The sequence below is a fragment of the Trifolium pratense genome, linkage group LG4 (genome assembly GCF_020283565.1).
Source record: "Trifolium pratense cultivar HEN17-A07 linkage group LG4, ARS_RC_1.1, whole genome shotgun sequence".
NCBI classification, from domain to species: domain Eukaryota; kingdom Viridiplantae; phylum Streptophyta; class Magnoliopsida; order Fabales; family Fabaceae; genus Trifolium; species Trifolium pratense.
Window position 1 is genome coordinate 5,096,305 of NC_060062.1, and position 15,808 is coordinate 5,112,112.

The 15,808-nt window shown below is 32.6% G+C and overlaps 2 protein-coding genes across 2 annotated transcripts; both read left to right on the plus strand.

Moving 5' to 3' along the window:
- The first annotated feature begins 350 nt into the window (after positions 1-350).
- Positions 351-8,047, plus strand: LOC123921992. Its single transcript, XM_045974742.1, has 13 exons — positions 351-436; positions 524-645; positions 742-826; positions 922-1,209; positions 1,294-1,396; positions 1,482-1,670; positions 1,780-1,966; positions 3,116-3,187; positions 3,298-3,393; positions 3,490-3,928; positions 4,032-4,960; positions 5,107-6,309; positions 6,387-8,047. The coding sequence occupies exons 1-13, from the start codon at positions 351-353 to the stop codon at positions 8,045-8,047; spliced, it is 5,460 nt and encodes a 1,819-aa protein (XP_045830698.1).
- An 806-nt stretch (positions 8,048-8,853) lies between these two features.
- Positions 8,854-10,427, plus strand: LOC123921546. The gene is made up of 4 exons (XM_045974134.1): positions 8,854-8,930; positions 9,060-9,123; positions 9,209-9,742; positions 9,838-10,427. Exons 1-4 carry the CDS (start codon positions 8,878-8,880, stop codon positions 10,102-10,104), a joined length of 918 nt encoding a protein of 305 aa, XP_045830090.1. The 5' UTR covers positions 8,854-8,877; the 3' UTR covers positions 10,105-10,427.
- The last annotated feature ends 5,381 nt before the right edge of the window (positions 10,428-15,808 follow it).

A 15,808-nucleotide genomic window follows, 5' to 3' on the forward strand; every position in this document is an offset into this window, starting at 1 on the left:
CGTGAATACAATGTTTATGTTATTTCTTCCTTCAATGTTTCTCGAAATTTAGACTGTGGGATTGGTGTCTTCAGTGAATATAACATTTCTTTCAATGAAAAGACAGAAATATACTTCTCTAATTGTTTGTTGATCAAAAGAAGTGGATTATCTCTTTTATCGTCGTCTGAGGTTTTAACCTCTTCTATTTCACATAGATATTATGTTGGTATGTATTTACAGTATTTTTTAATTTGTCAATCTTAATTAGTATTCTTTTTATTTATTACCTTATATACTTTGATTTTTCTACCTTATATTGATTGTTTCTTATTTTGTTTTTTTTTCCCCTTATTTTAGATGTTATTGGAATGTTGACAGCGTTGCACTATGAAGTTTTCCTTGATTTCAATGGTAATATGAAGACTGTTGTGAAATTACAGTTAAGTGATCGCAGGTATATACAAACAATTTTTTTTATTAGCTGTTACCAGATTTTATAAAAAACCAAAAAATAGTAAATTTTAATTAGTGTATTTCGCAGGGGTAGGTTTGATTGTGAACTTCGCGGTTCCTCTGTTACTCAGTTTCAAAGTCTTTTCAACAACTGCTATGAGGGGTTACCTATTGTTATGCTTCAATTTGCTAGAGTGAAAATGGATAAAGGTTTTCTCTATTTGTTTAACATTATATTTTGCATTTGGTGTTTGCTCATTTTTTGTGATACTGATGATATATTATTATATTTTAAAATGTTGTTAGGTTATGTGTTTGTTGAAAGTGTGGATGATGTTACAAGAGTATTAGTTGATCCTCATATTGCTGAACTTATTAGTTTTAAGATGGGGTAATGAGGATTTTATGTATTTCATTTAATATTATGTTCAAATTATTGTGTTATTTGTTTATTAATGTCGTCGAATTTATTTATATTCTCTACAGATTTAAGAAGAAGTTTAGTCGCTGCTATATTCGCTCTATTGCAGTTAAAATGAAGATGATTGAGAAAAATTATCGTCTTTTTGATCAATGTTATCCGGTGAAAACCTTATATGATTTGGTTAAATCCCCGGTTTATGGATTGTTTGTTACCTTTGCCGAAATGGTTGAAATTACAAACTATGATGATTGGTTTTATGCCGTATGTGATTGTCAAAGAAATCTAATTAAATACAATTCATCTTTCTACTGCACTGAATGTCACCGTACCTCATTCCGGGTTTCTCCGAAGTAATGATTTATTTCTTTGGTTTTCGTTTGAGTATAAATTTTTTTTTTTGGGGTTTTATGTTTAATTTTATGTTGTCCTAATAGGCGGAAAGTTGAATTTGTTGTTGGTGATTCTACTGGAAAGGCTATTTTTACTGCTTTTGATGAGTTAATTACTGGATGTGTTTCTACTAGAGGAAACAAAATGGTTAGTTTACAGATATTATATTTTTAATTAGGATTATTATTATTAATAATTTTTAAAATTTCAAATTCTGTTGATTTTATAATAGGGTTTGAATAAGAAAGACTCCTACAACTCCTATAGCAATTTTCTGGGGAAGAATTATCTTTATGTTGTGCGCAAAACACATGGTCCAAATATTTTATTGCCTGCTGTCTTTGAAGTTGTTGAGATGACTTCGGATCTAACCATCATTCAAAGTTTCTTATCAAAAGGCAGCTCATACACTCCAACCAAGGTTTGTGTGAGTTTTGAAAAATTTCATTTTGTATTTAAGTCAATTTGCCTTTGTATATACATGCAGATTAATATATTATTAAATTTGTTTTCTTTTATTTTTTTTGTAGTGCATTTTCAAGCCTTCATTCTCTGAGATTGTTCCAGTTGGTTTTGATATTATTGGTACATCTAATTTGGGTTGCTGCCAAGGTCCAACCGTTGTTCCTGTTTTACAAGGTTTTGCTCGATCCGACTGTCGATTAACTGCTGGGGAACCAATTGTGGCCAAAAGAAATTTGTGCCATATTCTTGAAGGTGTTCCATTAAAGAAATCCCGTGGCATTTGAAAAGAATTATGTTTGGGTATCTACTTATGTCTATATAAATGTGTTGTTTTTAGGATTTAAAAACTATATCATTGTTGTTTTTGTTAGCATTCTAATGTTGGAGAAGTTGTATTTTCCATTGTTTCTGGATGGAATATTAGATAGGTTTCATCCATATGTTTTTTACCAGTTAGTGCCTTATTGTTCTTTATTTTGCAAGCCAATTAGGTTTTTGTAATTCAAGGCAAATTATGGATATGTGTTTGATATATTTATTTATTTTGTTTTCGTGCTATTATTCTACTATTAATTACAATTTTAAATTTAATTATAAATAAAACTTATTTTTTTTAATTAAAAACTTTTATATAACAATTATTAATTGTGGTTTATATGTGTCTTTCATATTTTTCCATTACTCTTATGGCATCTAATCAATGTTTAATTAATATATAATTTGTTGAGGTATTTTTCGGTATTTGTTGAGATGCTTTTGGTTGTGTTATTATTTGTTATTTTTTTAATGTTTTAATTATTGCCTATTTGTAGTGAACTGTGCCCTATATCTTCTTTGTAGGGTATTAGCCTGACTTTCTGATTTCTGATTCTGATGGATATGATGTCTGCTTTTTCTATCTTCAAATTTTGCAGCACCTGCAGACTGTGTCTGTATTTTAGGCTGCGTCTAGATTTTTGTGGAACAGAGTGTCAGCACACTTTGTAATACTATATTATAATACTATATTGTTGGGTTTGTATAAGAGTATAATAGAAGTTCTTTCTTATTTATATTATAAGACTATAACTACAAAAATCTTTAACTTAATATATTTTAAGTATTTTTTTATATGGAAGAGGGGTTGTATCCTGCATTATTATCAAAGCAAAGGAGGCTCGACAGAGTTAACAAATTGAAATCCAAACGGAAATTTTCAGCTGTGTGTCCGAATGTTCGAGTTGTTCGTAGAGGACGTAGGATTTCTCCGTGTTTTGTTTGAAGTTTGACTAAATATATTTCATGGCTTAAATGACCATTAATGCTAAAGAAAATCATTTATTTTTGTATTTTCCTTTGATTTATTTATTATTTTTGTGTAGTAATTCTTATTAATAGACTTCTATTGGATTCATTTTCCAGTTTCAAACAGTAAGTCAACCAATTTTGTTGAAACTATCATTGGCTCTTCATCATGTTTACGCCGTGTTTCGCGTGAGTAAGATCATATTGATAAATTCTTGTGTTGATTCTTTGTAACAAAAATTTGTACTATAACAACGTTAATGTTATTGAATATAATCAGTTTTTGTTTTTTAATGTAGCTGCCAATGATATTTGTTATAATCATCTATCTGGACAATTACCGAACGCGATTCCTGTGGACAATTTCGAAATGTTTCGTGAAAGTGAATATCAACGTAAAATATTATTAATTACTCTTTCATTATTCGTGTTAACTTTATCTTAGATATATTATTATGTAATTTTTATTTATTTTATTTTAATTTTTGTAGAATATTTGGATTTGGGAGACATGACGATTGGTTGTCAGAATTGTGGAGCACTTATTTGGTATAACGAGAGAGCTGAAAAAAATGTATTTAATAGTATTCCCGCAGTTTCTTTGTGTTGTCAGAAAGGTGATGTTACGTTGCCGTATATGATTGAACCACCGGCTATTCTTAGATTGTTGTTTAATGGCACTGATCCTCGAAGCAGTAATTTCCTCTTGAATTTAAGAATGTATAATAACATGTTTGCTTTTACATCGTTGGGTGGTAAAATTGAATACGAAAGAAATAAAGGTGGTGGTCCTCCCCAATTCGTCATTTCTGGACAAAATTACCACCGAATCGGCACTCTTTTACCATCAGAAGGTCATCCTCCAAAATTTGTTCAGCTCTATATATACGATACTCAAAATGAGATATCTAATAGAATGGCGCATTTCAGGTATTAATTTTGTATCTTTTATGTTGGAAGTATTTATAATAATATTTAGTTTTTTTTTATAATGATTTATGTGTATAGTGTTAATTTCCCATTTTTTCTCCAGCCCTGATGATCCAGAAAGTGCTATTGATGAGAGTTTAGTAAGAGAATTATTACATTCGATGGATTCTCATAATAAGTTGGTCAAGTGTTTTCGATTGGTTCGTGACTATCGATGTATAAATCAAAATGTTTCAGTCAAGTTACGTTTGTTTAGAAATAGAATTTCTGATTCTCGAACGTATAATGTACCTGAAGTTGATGAAATTGCAGCATTAATTGTTGGTGATTTTGATACATCTGAAATTGGAAGGGATATCATTGTTAATGAGAAAGATGGATATCTTAAGCGTATACATGAAACTCATCCAAAGTACTTACCACTTCAGTATCCGTTGTTATTTCCTTATGGGGAAGATCAATTTAATGAACATATTGAACGCAATCAAATTTCAACTTCCACAAGTGTTAACAAGCGCATTCGTGTTTCTTTGAGGGAATTTCTGGCGTTTAGGTTACAAGAAAGGATAATTGAAGATTCAGTTATTTTAAAAGGTAGACGACTATTTCAGCAATTCGTCGTAGATTCGTATTCAATGCTTGAGGCTCAAAGGTTGTCTTTTTATAGAGAGAATCAAAGTACTATTCGATCTGGTTTTTTATCTGGGATTGAAGAAGCTGTTGATCGTGGTGATATTGATGCATCTTCGATAGGTGCACGAATTGTTTTGCCATCTTCTTTTACTGGAGGTAGACGGTATATGTTTAATAATTGTCAAGATGCAATGGCATTGTGCAAGAGGTATGGATATCCAGATTTATTCTTAACAGTAACGTGTAATCCAAGATGGGTTGAAATTCAACGTCATTTGTTAAGAAGTGGCACATATGCATGTTTTAGACCTGATATTTGTTGTCGAGTATTTAAACTTAAGCTTGATGAAATGATGAATGACTTTAAAAAAGGTGATTTCTTCGGACGTGTTATTGCAAGTAAGTGAGTCATGTTTTTTGTTTTCTTATCCTTATTATCTTTCTTTATTCAATTTTTTATTTCAAAGTTATTTCATTTGAATATTTTGGGATGGTTTATATGTTGTTAAAAATGTATATGTAAATTGAAAATCTAATTTTTTTAGGTGTTTATACCATTGAGTTTCAAAAACGGGGTTTGCCACATGCACATATATTACTTTGGCTCGATTATCGGGACAAACTCAACTCTGCTTCAGCCATTGATTCTGTCATTTGTGCTGAGTTACCTGACCCAGTAAGATTTCCAAAGCTTTTCGCCACAGTTTCCAATTTCATGATACATGGTCCATGTGGCAATGGCCATAGAAATTCTCCGTGCATTAAAAATCGTCGATGTTCAAAGTTTTATCCAAAAAAGTTTATCTCATGTACAAGATTTGATGAAAGTGGATATCCTATATATAGAAGAAGAGATACAGGTGTTACAGTATTTAAAAAGGAAGTTGAGTTAGATAATCGAAGTGTTGTTCCTTATAATCCAAAATTAATTATGAAGTATCAGGCACATGTAAATATTGAAATATGCAATAAGTCTAATTGCATCAAGTATTTATTCAAATATATAACCAAAGGTGTTGATAGGGTTACTGCAACGCTACAGTCCGGTGGGGAGGATTGTGTGGATGAGATACAACAATTTTATGATTGTAGATATTTGTCTCCTTCTGAATCAATTTGGAGAATTTTTTCTTTTGATATTCACAATAGATGGCCTTCAGTTCAAAGATTATCTTTCCACCTTTTTCGTGAACAGCGTGTAACTTTTAATGATAATTCGAAATTGAAGAATGTTTTGCGCAAGAATCAACAAAAGAATACAATGTTTCTTGCTTGGATGGAGGCTAATAAAAAATATCCTTTTGGACGATCATTAAGTTACATTCAATACCCAAGCATGTTTACTTATGATTCTACAAAGTGTTCTTGGCATCCCCGTCAACGAGGTGTTTCGGTTGGAAGGTTGACTTCTGTTCCTCATAGTTCTCAGGAATTATATTATTTAAGGTTATTGTTGAGTCGTCAAGTTGGTTGTACCAGTTATGAGGATATTAGAACTGTTAATGGAGTTACATATGATTCAAATCGTGAAGCCTGTGCTGCTATGCATTTATTGTCTGATGATCGTGAGTTTATTGATGCTATTCGTGAGGTTTCTGTTTTAGGTTCCGGAAGAGCTATCCGTGAGTTGTTTACTAAATACCTATTGGGTGGATCGTTGAGTGATCCAAGATATGTGTGGGATCAATCTTGGGAAATCTTGGCTGATGGCATTTTGCATAGTAGGCGTCGCCTGTTAAACAATGAAGGTTAGTTTTTTTTTTTTTTGTTACATTTTTGTGTATTTGACTTGAATTTCTAATGGAGTTAATATATATTGTTGCAGAGTTGTTGATATCTAATGATGATTTAAAACAACTTTGTTTGTATGAGATTGACAAAAATCTACGTCAAAATGGAAAGCTGCTTGAAAATTTTTCGTGCATGCCTAAATTGGATTTGCCCGATCATGTTCCATTTAACAATATTTTATTAGCTAATGAGTTATCTTATGATTCGGAAGAGATGTTGATATTGCATCGGAATTGTTTTGCCTCTCTAAATACTGAACAATTGTCGGCATACGAAGAAATTGTTAATTCAGTTAACAATAATCTTGGCGTCATGTTCTTTATTGATGGTTACGGAGGTACTGGAAAAACTTACCTTTGGAACACGCTATCATTTCGATTTAGATCAGAAAGCAAAATTGTCCTTAATGTTGCTTCAAGTGGTATTGCTGCTCTTTTACTCCCGGGTGGACGAACCGCACATTCTCAATTTGGATTACCATTGGTTTTAAACGAAGAATCCTGTTGCAGCATTGAGAAGAAAACGGATAAATCTGAACTTTTAATTGCGGCAAGTTTAATTATATGGGATGAAGCCCCGATGATTCATCGTTGGGGGATTGAAGCTTTTGAAAGGACTTTGCGGGATATTATGAAAGAAACTGTTGTTGGTGCATCTGATAAACCTTTCGGGGGAAAGACAATTGTTTTTGGGGGAGATTTTAGACAAATTTTACCTGTTATTCCTAAAGGTGGTCGTGGGGAGGTTGTTCATGCATGCATTAATTCATCTTTATTATGGCGTCGATGTAGAGTTTTGAGATTGACGCAAAATATGCGTTTGCAATTTTCGTTGGATACTACCGAGAATAATTTGGTTAAGGATTTTGCAAAGTGGGTTCTTAATGTTGGTGATGGGAAATTGGGTCAATCTGAAGATGGGGAGGCGTTGATAGATATACCTGATGATATTTGTGTGAAAAATTCTACTAATCATGTTTCTGATATAGTTGATATAATTTATCCAAATTTGTTGAAAGAATTATCCAATCTCAACTTCTTTCAAGATCGTGCAATATTGTGTCCTACATTGGAAATAGTAGAAAAGGTGAATGACCATGTGATGTCATTAATTCCAAGTGATTATAAAGAATATTTGAGTTGTGATACAGTTATTAAATGTGATCAAGAATTAGGAATTGATCATCGTTGGATCACTCCTGAATTTTTGAATGATATCAAATGTTCTGGGCTACCGAATCACAGTTTGAAACTTAAAATTGGGGTTCCTGTAATGCTGCTTCGTAATATTGATGTTGCTTCCGGTTTATGCAATGGAACTCGCTTGATAGTTGTTGAATTGGGTATACATGTTATTGGGGCCAAATTTGTGGATAAATCTGGTATAACAGAGAAAGTTTATATTCCTCGAATGAGTTTGATTCCGTCTGGTGCTAATGTATCGATATCTTTCGAGAGACTTCAATTCCCTCTTTGTGTTTGTTTTGCAATGACTATTAACAAAAGTCAAGGACAAACTTTGTCGGCCGTTGGTCTTTATTTGCCTAGATCGGTTTTCTCTCATGGACAGTTGTATGTAGCTTTATCTCGGGTTAAAACTAGGTGTGGTCTTAAAGTTTTAATGTTAAATGATATTGGTGAATCGTGTACCTCTACGATTAATGTTGTTTATCCGGAAGTTTTTCAAAGAATATAGCATTTCTATTATGTATTTAGCTGTATTATTTGATTTTTAATACAACAGGTATTTGATTGAAATTCAGTTTTACTGTAATACATTCAACCATTCATGTTTTATTTTATTTTTTAATAATTAGTAAATCCTTATTTATTTTACTTTTTGTAAGTGTTATATGTTTAAGAATATGAAATAATTTTAATTATATAAAATAATAAATTTAACTTTAAAAGCATTATTTAAAGTATTTATATTAAGATTTTATTATTATTATATATATATATATATATATAATTCCATATGATAATAGTTTCAATTGAATTATATAATAGATTAACTACAAATCCTGTCAGTGAAAGAATGTCACATTTATCTGCTTTTGTCTCACTGTATTTTGCTGAAAAAATATCAACGTCGTCAGGTTCCAGACATTTTGATTTATCTAACCAAGTTTTTATTTTCCTACTTCGTTCCTTTAAGTAAGATTAGTATTTTCTTTCCGACGTGACACTCTCTCTTCTGTGTCAGAATTTCAGTCTGAAATATATCTTAGATGAGTTCATACAAAGTTACATTATTTTAATTTGTATGAGCTGTTTTTCACCTTTATATCTTTATTTAGTCAAATCGTTGTAATATCAAAAAAAAAATTAAAAATTACTGCTATTTATTTATGTGGTTTAGCTATAGTTTTTTTAAAAAACTTCAATTATAATTAGTCTTTTTCCTTCTTGAGACCCACGACTCTCTGCTTTTAAATTTTTTTATTAGTTTATATGAGTATATATATGTCTTATCTACATCTTTTACTTGTGTGATTCACTTTCCACACTTCATTTATCCTCACCATGAATTTCCCTTTCTCCTACCTTTTTCCAGATATTGCTGAGAGTTTGAAAAGGTGTGTTTCTTAAATCCATTTTTGTTATACTGTCTTATATAACTCTGTTTTTGCAAACAAATATCACCCTTTTGTGATTATACTTTTACTATGCATTTTTATATTTGGTTTCATTTTGATTTACTTCAGTGTTTACCAATCAATGGGAACAAATCCTCATTTTGAAATGGAAACTATAATCTCGCCATATGAGGTATGATTTATTCCAAGAGTTCTGCTTATTTACTATATTTTCTTGGTTGTGGTGGGAAATTTAATAAAGTTTATTTTTGTTGTAGCCGAAAATTCCTCTCCCCAATGAATTCTGGATGGTGGAAAAAACTAGATTGTTGAGTGAGGGTGTAGGATTTATAAGAGATGATTATAATAACTATTTTAAGGTTTATATCGGTAATGATGGTGATGGAGGTTGTCTGTACGATGGGAGTGTTATTGCTATGTACTGTGGTTTTTCAAAACCCCAGAAAGTTATACTTAGTTATCAAATAATTGATAATGAGTTTCAAATGAAGGTTGTTGATGATCTCGGTGAGGAGGTCAAATACCTTGGTTTACTGTTTCCAGAAGATCAACAAAGTCTTAGAAGCGTTGTTCCTAATTGTGTTCTTCAATCTGCTTTTGTTGATACTGCTTCGTTTGAGCCCAATGTTTTGCCTCAACTTTTATTACGGGAAGATGGTGTTGTGTTTGGCTATAACGGTCTTGATGATGTCCCTCTTAATATTGAACACCCTGATGTGGACATTAACCAAGAATATTTTCATTGGGAGGTGAAAATTACTAAATCTATGGCTGCAGGAAGAAATGTTTTGGTTAGTTTTTTAGCTATTAATTCATAGACCATAATTATATATTGTTTGGGTACTTTTTCAAGTGTATTAACATTAAATCTATATTTGTTTTGAAGCATATTCCGAAGCATATTGCCGATAAGTGTTTTCCACCAGATCAAAATAGTGTTGTTTTGGTTAATCAAGAAACTGAACAGCTTTACTTGTGTGCTGTTACCACGAGTTATCCTCCTGGCCGTTGTACCAGACGTATTGGTCGAGGTTGGTATGGCTTTGCAAAGGATGCTCGATTGAAGCATGGTGATAAAGTCGTTTTTACACTTCCAATTTCTCCTGAGTTTGTTCTAGCTAATATCATTCGGTGTGCTCCCGGAAATGTGTGATGATGTCAACTTAGTGTTGTTTTCTAAATCTACAGTCTTATAAATGTTTGTTTCGTAATCGACTTAATCTGATATTTGCTTTAGTATGTTATGTTTAGTGTTTAATATCTACTCTCTTATGAAGTGATTATGTGATTCTATGGTTTAATACTGCGATGTGCTGAAATTTATATGACCAAGACATTATATTTTGGATCTTTTTTTTTCCCAGTTTTTCCCTATGTTTAATTATGTTGACTTAAAGTATTAATCGGTCCGTTCTTCGATTATAATGATACTTTGAAGAATTTACTATGTATGTTGATGATAGTTTTCATGCTTTGCAGATATAATAAGGGGGATACACATTTATATATGTTATATAGGCTCTAATTTGATCATTAAGATTTATACCAGATTCAAATAGACTGGAAAGAATGCCATATATATTATTATTATAACATAAAATTGAGTAAAAGGATCATGAATATCACCTGGAATTTGCTTAATATTGATAGATCTGGCTTCCACAAATTCAACCTTTATGTTGCTTTTCACTGCGATTTTTCCAGTCAAAATCTCGGATCCGATAGTCTCTCCCTGCGATTTGTTCCATGGATCATGAATAAAAAAAGAAAATTGACAAGTTTGCGAAGATAAATGTCGATAAATTTTAAAGAATTTTGGTATTTTCATTTAGATCTGAAGTTGAACTGATTTGTTCTTGTGCCAAACACTGTCGAGAAAATGATCTTTTGTTTTCTTTAGCAGAGTATTATTGATATGTTTTTTAGTTGGTGGTTAAAACTTATTCAACGTGTCATGCAATTATTCGTTGGGGGGTTGGTGGCATTAATATTTTGTTTGTTACCGGTTCAATGTATTCTTTTTATAAGAAATCAATTTAATAAGAATTAAATCTATAATTCAAGCCCTATTATACCCTTGGGTTGATTATTTTAATTAACCCATCTCTAATATATTTTAAGCTTGGCCCATATGCGATAATTAAGGGATGATAATTAGTCATCTTTAAATAATTCCATATTTTGAAATTGCATTAGACGATTCAATTAAATTTTATGCTATATTCGGTTCATAAATATAATTAAATTTATACTTTAAAATTTGGTTATTATCCTAAACATAATTTTATTTTTTGTAAACTAATTAAACGTATCTTTTTAATATTCTTATTTAATTTATATTTATTTTAAGATTTTATATTTATTTCAGTTTTGTCCTTTTACCTTTTTTAAATTATTGATATATTAGATTTAACTATATTTAGGTAAATCTGTTAAATACCGAAAAAATAATTTTTTACCTCTTATATTTATGTTCAGAGTGGATAATATACGTACATGTAATTGCTTATTTATTAACGATATCATTATCCGGTTTTAATTTTTATGTTCTTTGTGTGTTTGGTCATAACAAATTTTTTTGGTTTCTTGCATTAATTTGTCTATGCATAGTTTTTTTTTTACGTTTTCAAAAATCCGTGCGACGCACGGGTACTGGCTAGTATAGTTTCAATTCTGTTAGAAATTAGAATAGTAAGGAATGGGAACCTGTTTTAGTTAGTTAGGGATCATAAAGAATTAAACCCTTTGATTATCATTCTTCTACTACCTACGACACTATAGAGCTTAATATAATTAGACTTCATTCGTTTTCAACATGGAACTTCAATTTCTTTTTTGGTACATATGAAACTTCAATTTTTTCCAATTAATCTTTAACTATATGGATAACCCTAAGGTTTTGGACTCATTCATACACCTCCTGATCCGTGACATTTTGTAGGACTGTGGATGCACATGATCCGCAGACAAACATTTTTTTTGTAACATCTAATTTTATAGAATCAATTAATTTTAAGAAAATGAGTAAAATGAGTAGCTCAATTAGTTAAGTTAGTTCAATTAGTTATGTCAGTTGAGCTAAGAGTTAAAGAGTTAGAGGTCTAGAGTTCAAGTTCTGGTAAGGAAAAAAACTAATATAATATTGTAATATTTCGTAGTGGTGGCTAACGATATCCGGCCGCTTTTGCCGGGAAAACATTGATGAGGAGAAAGGATCTCTCAATTTGAAAAAAAATTGAGGAAATAATGTTGGTATTTATACTATTAGATTGTATATATAAAACAATATTTAAATCTAAAAGAAATTGATTAAAATTAATTGATGGTTGAGAAGTGAAAATTGAGGGAAATTGAGAGAAAATAAAGTTAGGGGTATTTTGGGCTTTTCCGCACTCATTTGGTGCACTAAGTTCTAATATCATGTGAATCTGTGATACCTTTCTCTGTGCGCCGTTTCTACGCGTCTCACATATTTAAACGCTCCTCTACTCTTCTCCTTCAATGATCACCTTTCTAAAAAATGACAATATTTAGTATACTATTAAGTATGAAAGTCCCTTTAATTTTGTATATTTTTCTATTTTTTAATATTTATGTATATTATTGAAATTTATATTTAATTTGTACATGATTTTTTGATCTTCACAATAACGTTCATCCCACTATCCACTATATCGCTATAACATTTAAATATATAATTTTTTTTTTTGACGCAGAGAAAACTTATGCCATTTCATTCATAATAATAGTAGCAATACAATGAGGGATTGCATTAAAAGTACTGCGATAAGCATGAGATAAAGCTGCTCGTGCGAGTGCATGAGCGCTACCGTTTGCTTGACGCCTAGTAAAAACGACTATGAAGTCATTATAGTGATGAAGTAAGGTTCGACAATTTTGAATGATTGAACCATACTCCGATTGGTTGATACTCATCTTGTTCACATCATCCACAACAATCTTACAATCTAGTTCAAAGACAACTTTATTATAACCCAAGCTAGCAACTCATTGTATACCTTGATATAAGCTCCACGCTTCTGCTTCATGTGCTGTCATTACCACATCTTCATGTGCTGTCATGGCCAAGATAAAACTCCCTTTGTCGTCGCGAAGACAAGCTCCCATGCCTATACGTTGCTCATGAGCAAATATGGTTGTATCAAGGTTGCACTTGACGAAATTTAGCGGCGGAGGTTGCCATGGTGTAACTTGGACCTGTTGTTGTCGTGGGTGGGCTATGTTAGCTGGTTGACGTGTAACGACCCGTTTTTCGTATTCGTATATTTTATTAAATGTTATTTTATTTATTGATTGGCTTTTATTATTTTAGTGAGCGACGAATAATTATTTAGCCGATCGTAAGTTATTAGGCGCGAGAACCTTGTTTTGGGCTTAAGGGGCGTGAGAGACCTTATGGGCTTAAGCCAATTGGATTTGGGCTTGGTTCATGACTCATGAGAAGTAGTATAAGTAGCAAGTCAAACTTATGAATAGTTTCATAAATTCATTTCCTTGAGTTTGAGTGAGTAGAAGAAGATAGAGCAAGAGCTAGGGTTTTGGCTAAGAGAGAAAGCTTGAGCAAGAGAAGGCTTGGATCATCATCTTTGCTTAAGGTAAGAGATTAGAATTCATGATTCTTGAGTGACAAGGAGGGGGGAGATTGTCTATGTCTCCGTTCCCGAACTCTCCCACTCAATTTCTTTTAGACTTTGATTAAGCTTTTGTATGTGAGTATGATGTTTTTCATCATCACTTTGTATGTGTTAATCACTAGTTTGATTCCATGATGAATATGTATGTGTTTGGATCATTTTTGAAAAGTTTGAGAAAGTTACTTAAAACTCAAGTAATTGCCATGATTTTGATCGTTAGAGGTATTTGGATGTTTGGAAGGGATGATTAATGTTCCTTGATACCATATATGTTTGGAATGGCTGTTTATATGAATTTATAACATGTTTAGATGAATTTTTGAGTTGATTTGAGGTTAAACCGCCTTAGATAACTCAAGAACAGATATTCTGTTCTGGTGTGGTTCGCTAAGCGACCAGTAGTTCGCTGTAGCGAACAGGTTCGCTGAAGCTCGCCAAGTCTCGCCATGAGCAGGTGATTCTCTGGTGATGTTCGCTGAGGCTCGCTAAGCCTTCGCTCAGCGAATAGTTCGTTGAAGCTCGCCAAGTCTCGCCAAGTCTCGCCATGAGCAGGTGACTTCCTGGTGTGGTTCGCCAAGTCTCGCTAAGGCTTCGCTTAGCGAAGGCCTCTGTGACAGCAATTCTTGTTGATGTTTCTAAGTGTATTCAGGCACTTGTAACATGGTTTTAGAGTATCCTTACATGATTGTTGATACATGTTGATACTGTTAATGCTTATTGTTAATCGTTATATGATTGATAAACGTGTATGCAATAAGTTGTAGCTTAAAGTGAGCAATGTTATGTTTTGGCATTAATTTGCAATGTTAAGTGAATGTGTTAGGATTGTGTTCCCGCATTCATAAAAGAGTAGCTTCGAGCTAGAGAATATCATATGGTTGATATGTGTATGCATACATGCATTCATGATTGTATGTGAACATTGGAAACTTGGGTTCCAATAACGAAAATGGATTATGTGTCCATAATGAAGCCGAGGATCGGATTAGATGAATCCATGAGTCCAGAGCTGCTATCCAACAGGATATAAAACTGTTTTGGCTTATCCAAGGGAGATAAGATGGTTCGGTAAGTTCCGACATATCCAGCATGATATAAAACTGTTCTTGGTCCACCGTTGGTGAGACATTTTGGTACCACATGCATTTAGTTATGTCTAGGGATGGCATGACAGTGAATTAATTGGCATTAGATACCTTAGGGTAAATGCGCATATATTTGATAAATGGTATGTGACATTATCTGGTTGAATGGTGTTGAACTTTATTAATTGATAATCGTTTAGTGCGATGTTTTGGCGTGAGTTAGAATATGTATGATGTAGTTCGAAAGTGTAAGGTCTTTCTTATGCTCGTATGATATGCGATTATGTTTTCTAACTCTCTGCTTTGTGTTATTTGCTGGACCTTTGGGGGTTCAGATATTCAGGCTGAGGATTGTGCCGACGTTTAGACTGCTGTTCTAGCGTGGTGTTGAAGTACCTTTTGGTGAGGAGACTTAGCATAGATTACTCCTCTTAGTACTAGCTTTTGACTAGAGTTTGTAAATAGTGAATGCTCTGGTAATGTAACATCGAGTCGGGGATTACGCTTGGATTTCATCGTATATCGGTGTTACCTTTTTGTTATGCTAGTTCTTGTATAAGTGACATCCTTAGGGATGAATATGGCTTATGTATATATATATGTATATATATGCAATGCTTGGTTTGATTGGAATCCGCTGTTGCTTTTCATGTTAAATTTCATGATGCTCTGTGTGTATGCATGTGTTTTAATTACCGCGTGGCACTCTGCCTTTACACTTGTTGAAAAGTTTTTAAAATTACGTTTTTAAGGGTAGTATGGGTTAGGGTGTTACAATAGTGGTATCAGAGCAGGTCGGTTCATGTGAACCAATTAGGACTTTTCTTTTCCCCGTATGAGCATGTGTAGGGAACACTGTTAGTACTTTCTAACGTCTAGTTGTGATTCGTTCAGGAATCATGGCTGCTGCGAGAACGAATGCTCAGATTGCGGAAGCTTTGGCCGCACTTACCAACATCGTGGTTAGAGATCATCAACCTGGAAGAGAGGTAGAGATGAGGTTGGAAAGGTTCATGAAGCAGAAACCGCCAACATTTACCGGAGGTTACAACCCGGATGGAGCTCACAAGTGGCTGGAGGAACTTGAAATAATCTTTGAAGCAATGGATTGTTCCGA

Excerpts from the sequence above, each read along its gene's own strand:
- LOC123921992 (XM_045974742.1), top strand. The coding sequence starts at position 351 with ATGTTGACAGCGTTGCACTATGAAGTTTTCCTTGATTTCAATGGTAAT. Across the intron at positions 827-921 it reads CTTATTAGTTTTAAGATGGG|ATTTAAGAAGAAGTTTAGTC; the intron begins GTAATGAGGATT and ends TATTCTCTACAG. Across the intron at positions 1,397-1,481 it reads CTACTAGAGGAAACAAAATG|GGTTTGAATAAGAAAGACTC; the intron begins GTTAGTTTACAG and ends ATTTTATAATAG.
- LOC123921546 (XM_045974134.1), top strand. The coding sequence starts at position 8,878 with ATGAATTTCCCTTTCTCCTACCTTTTTCCAGATATTGCTGAGAGTTTG. Across the intron at positions 8,931-9,059 it reads ATTGCTGAGAGTTTGAAAAG|TGTTTACCAATCAATGGGAA; the intron begins GTGTGTTTCTTA and ends GATTTACTTCAG. Across the intron at positions 9,124-9,208 it reads CTATAATCTCGCCATATGAG|CCGAAAATTCCTCTCCCCAA; the intron begins GTATGATTTATT and ends TTTTTGTTGTAG.